The sequence below is a fragment of the Notolepis coatsorum genome (genome assembly GCF_963971535.1).
Source record: "Notolepis coatsorum genome assembly, chromosome: 12".
Taxonomy (NCBI): Eukaryota; Metazoa; Chordata; class Actinopteri; order Aulopiformes; family Paralepididae; genus Notolepis; species Notolepis coatsorum.
Window position 1 is genome coordinate 5,588,490 of NC_140176.1, and position 4,776 is coordinate 5,593,265.

The 4,776-nt window shown below is 57.1% G+C and overlaps 1 protein-coding gene across 1 annotated transcript in view; it reads right to left on the bottom strand.

The window, feature by feature from the left end:
* The window catches only part of LOC311238623 (sodium channel protein type 5 subunit alpha-like), a gene marked incomplete at its 3' end in the record, with an annotated part of 92,566 nt that overhangs the window by 20,913 nt on the left and 66,877 nt on the right, over positions 1–4,776 (bottom strand). The window contains exon 13 of the mRNA XM_084326754.1: positions 4,252–4,524. Within this exon, the coding sequence (XP_084182880.1) occupies positions 4,252–4,524 (273 nt within the window). The remainder of the gene's footprint in view (positions 1–4,251; positions 4,525–4,776) is intronic.

Here is a 4,776-nt window from a genome sequence, read left to right on the forward strand (position 1 = left end):
GAGCTTCTTGGACTGAGTGGGGGAGGGAAGGATCTGAGCTTCTGGACTGAGTGGGGGAGGGAAGGAGCTGAGCTTCTGGACTGAGTGGGGGAGGAAGGATCTGAGCGTCTGGACTGAGTGGGGGAGGGAAGGATCTGAGCTTCTGGACTGAGTGGGGGAGGGAAGGATCTGAGCTTCTAGGACTGAGTGGGGGAGGGAAGGATCTGAGCTTCTGGACTGAGTGAGTGGGGGAGGGAAGGACCTGAGCTTCTGGACTGAGTGGGGGAGGGAAGGGTCTGAGCTTCTGGACTGAGTGGGGGAGGGAGGGATCTGAGCTTCTGGACTGAGTGGGGGAGGGAGGGATCTGAGCTTCTGGACGGAGTGGGGGAGGGAAGGAGCTGAGCTTCTGGACTGAGTGGGGGAGGGAAGGAGCTGAGCTTCTGGACTGAGTGGGGGAGGGAAGGAGCTGAGCTTCTTGGACTGAGTGGGGGAGGGAAGGATCTGAGCGTCTGGACTGAGTGAGTGGGGGAGGGGAGGATCTGAGCGTCTGGACTGAGTGGGGGAGGGAAGGATCTGAGCTTCTGGACTGAGTGGGGGAGGGAAGGATCTGAGCTTCTTGGACTGAGTGGGGGAGGGAAGGATCTGAGCGTCTGGACTGAGTGGGGGAGGAAGGATCTGAGCGTCTGGACTGAGTGGGGGAGGGAAGGATCTGAGCTTCTGGACTGAGTGGGGGAGGGAAGGATCTGAGCTTCTAGGACTGAGTGGGGGAGGGAAGGATCTGAGCTTCTGGACTGAGTGAGTGGGGGAGGGAAGGACCTGAGCTTCTGGACTGAGTGGGGGAGGGAAGGGTCTGAGCTTCTGGACTGAGTGGGGGAGGGAAGGAGCTGAGCTTCTGGACTGAGTGGGGGAGGGAAGGATCTGAGCTTCTGGACTGAGTGGGGGAGGGAAGGAGCTGAGCTTCTGGACTGAGTGGGGGAGGGAAGGAGCTGAGCTTCTGGACTGAGTGGGTGGGGGAGGAAAGGATCTGAGCTTCTGGACTGAGTGGGTGGGCGAGGGAAGGATCTGAGCTTCTGGACTGAGTGGGGGAGGGAAGGATCTGAGCTTCTGGACTGAGTGGGGGAGGGAGGGATCTGAGCTTCTGGACTGAGTGGGGGAGGGAGGGATCTGAGCTTCTGGACGGAGTGGGGGAGGGAAGGAGCTGAGCTTCTGGACTGAGTGGGGGAGGGAAGGAGCTGAGCTTCTGGACTGAGTGGGGGAGGGAAGGAGCTGAGCTTCTGGACTGAGTGGGGGAGGGAAGGAGCTGAGCTTCTGGACTGAGTGGGGGAGGGAGGGATCTGAGCTTCTGGACTGAGTGGGGGAGGGAGGGATCTGAGCTTCTGGACGGAGTGGGGGAGGGAAGGAGCTGAGCTTCTGGACTGAGTGGGGGAGGGAAGGAGCTGAGCTTCTGGACTGAGTGGGGGAGGGAAGGAGCTGAGCTTCTTGGACTGAGTGGGGGAGGGAAGGATCTGAGCGTCTGGACTGAGTGAGTGGGGGAGGGGAGGATCTGAGCGTCTGGACTGAGTGGGGGAGGGAAGGATCTGAGCTTCTGGACTGAGTGGGGGAGGGAAGGATCTGAGCTTCTTGGACTGAGTGGGGGAGGGAAGGATCTGAGCGTCTGGACTGAGTGGGGGAGGAAGGATCTGAGCGTCTGGACTGAGTGGGGGAGGGAAGGATCTGAGCTTCTGGACTGAGTGGGGGAGGGAAGGATCTGAGCTTCTAGGACTGAGTGGGGGAGGGAAGGATCTGAGCTTCTGGACTGAGTGAGTGGGGGAGGGAAGGACCTGAGCTTCTGGACTGAGTGGGGGAGGGAAGGGTCTGAGCTTCTGGACTGAGTGGGGGAGGGAAGGAGCTGAGCTTCTGGACTGAGTGGGGGAGGGAAGGATCTGAGCTTCTGGACTGAGTGGGGGAGGGAAGGAGCTGAGCTTCTGGACTGAGTGGGGGAGGGAAGGAGCTGAGCTTCTGGACTGAGTGGGTGGGGGAGGAAAGGATCTGAGCTTCTGGACTGAGTGGGTGGGCGAGGGAAGGATCTGAGCTTCTGGACTGAGTGGGGGAGGGAAGGATCTGAGCTTCTGGACTGAGTGGGGGAGGGAGGGATCTGAGCTTCTGGACTGAGTGGGGGAGGGAGGGATCTGAGCTTCTGGACGGAGTGGGGGAGGGAAGGAGCTGAGCTTCTGGACTGAGTGGGGGAGGGAAGGAGCTGAGCTTCTGGACTGAGTGGGGGAGGGAAGGAGCTGAGCTTCTGGACTGAGTGGGGGAGGGAAGGAGCTGAGCTTCTGGACTGAGTGGGGGAGGGAAGGATCTGAGCTTCTGGACTGAGTGGGGGAGGGAAGGAGCTGAGCTTCTGGACTGAGTGGGGGAGGGAAGGATCTGAGCTTCTGGACTGAGTGGGGGAGGGAAGGATCTGAGCTTCTGGACTGAGTGGGGGAGGGAAGGATCTGAGCTTCTGGACTGAGTGGGGGAGGGAAGGAGCTGAGCTTCTGGACTGAGTGGGCGAGGGAAGGATCTGAGCTTCTTGGACTGAGTGGGGGAGGGAAGGATCTGAGCTTCTGGGACTGAGTGGGGGAGGGAAGGATCTGAGCTTCTGGACTGAGTGGGGGAGGGAAGGATCTGAGCTTCTGGACTGAGTGGGGGAGGGAAGGATCTGAGCTTCTGGACTGAGTGGGGGAGGGAAGGATCTGAGCTTCTGGACTGAGTGGGGGAGGGAAGGATCTGAGCTTCTGGACTGAGTGGGAGAGGGAAGGATCTGAGCTTCTGGACTCTCTGAGTGGGGGAGGGAAGGATCTGAGCTTCTGGACTGAGTGGGGGAGGGAAGGATCTGAGCTTCTGGACTGAGTGGGGGAGGGGAGGGAAGCATCTGAGCTTCTGGACTGAGTGGGGGAGGGAAGGATCTGAGCTTCTGGACTGAGTGGGGGAGGGAAGGATCTGAGCGTCTGGACTGAGTGGGGGAGGGGAGGGAAGCATCTGAGCTTCTGGACTGAGTGGGGGAGGGAAGGATCTGAGCTTCTGGACTGAGTGGGGGAGGGAGGGATCTGAGCTTCTGGACTGAGTGGGGGAGGGAGGGATCTGAGCTTCTGGACTGAGTGGGGGAGGGAAGGATCTGAGCTTCTGGACTGAGTGGGGGAGGGAAGGATCTGAGCTTCTGGACTCTCTGAGTGGGGGAGGGAAGGATCTGAGCGTCTGGACTCTCTGAGTGGGGGAGGGAAGGATCTGAGCTTCTGGACTGAGTGGGGGAGGGAAGGATCTGAGCTTCTGGACTGAGTGGGGGAGGGAAGGATCTGAGCTTCTGGACTGAGTGGGGGAGGGAAGGATCTGCTCTAGAGAGCTCTTAGGTTAATGCGTGGTCCCCCTGTCAATCAATCAATCAATCAAATCCTTTATTTAACCAGATAAGCATCATTGAGATGCTTAAAATCTCTTTTTCAAGAGCGATCTGGCCAAGCAAGGCAGCAGAAAGTTTCAACATAAAAAAAGAACATCACAATAAAATACAGATAAAAACATTCACAGCAAGCTCCAATTTCAGGCAAGTTATCAAACGGGCAAATGATCAAACACAGTTGCACTGTCCGAGGATGACTGAGTTCGTAGGTTTTTTAAATGGCTTTGAATTCTCCGAGGGTGACCAGTCCTGGTGATTTGAGGTCCTCCTGTATCTTGTTCCAGGATGAAGGAGCAGCATATTTAAAAGCCCTTTTTCCCCCAATTCAGTTCTCATATTATGGGAACATCCAGTGTTAGAGCAGCTTGAGAACGAAGGGCGTACTTATAATATTGCTTCGTGCACAGAAGCACACTTAGGGCATAAAAGAAAAAATTGTTTGGTTCCTGTTGGTTGTCAGTTAAGGCCATGGGTAGGTAGGGAATTTATTTTATTTTTTATTAAATCTTTTCCCACGGCGACTATGGATAGGGAATTTCTTTATTTAATTAAAATGTTCACGACAACATGGATGCATGTACTCTGCCAGCATGTTTAATATCCATAATACTAAAGGTTTGACTAAGATTTTTATGAAACTTTATTCTAAAAAAAAATGATTTTTTTTAACTCATAAAATAAATTGGGTCGCACCTAAATCGACAGGGTTGGTTGGCAACCGGAACCAAACCATTTTTTCTTTTAGGCCTTGGTACGAGGGAACCAGTTTAAGCAGAGCTGTGATGCCAGACGATAGAAAGACACTAGTCTAGGTTGAGAATGGGTTCAGAAGATCATCTTTAATGAACGCTCACCACTTGTAGCAGCGCCAGGTAGCCGGCGCCCACGTTGTCGAAGTTGACCTTGACCTTGGTCCAGTAGTAGCGCGAGTCGTTCAGGGCCAGGCACTCCGACTTGTTGTTCACGAAGGTGGCGCTGTGGATGTGGCCCGTGCGGTTCACACAGCGCCCGTACTTGCCGGCGAACAGGTTGACGCCCATGATGCTGAAGATGAGCCAGAAGATGAGGCACACCAGCAGGACGTTCATGATGGAGGGGATGGCCCCTATCAGAGCGTTCACTACCACCTGGGGGGGGGGGGGGGGGGGAGGGGGGGAGGGGGGAGGGGGAGGGGGGAGGAGAGGGGGGAGGGGGGGGGGGGAGAGAGGGAGGGGGAGGGGAGAGAGGGGGAGGGGTGAGAGAGAGAGGGGGGGGGAGCGGGGGAGGGAGGAGAGGGGGAGAGAGGGGAGAGGGGGGGGGGAGAGGGGGAGGGAGGGGGAGGGGTGGGGGGAGGGGGAGGGGGGGAGGGGGAGGGAGAGAGGGGGGGAGGGGAGGGGAGA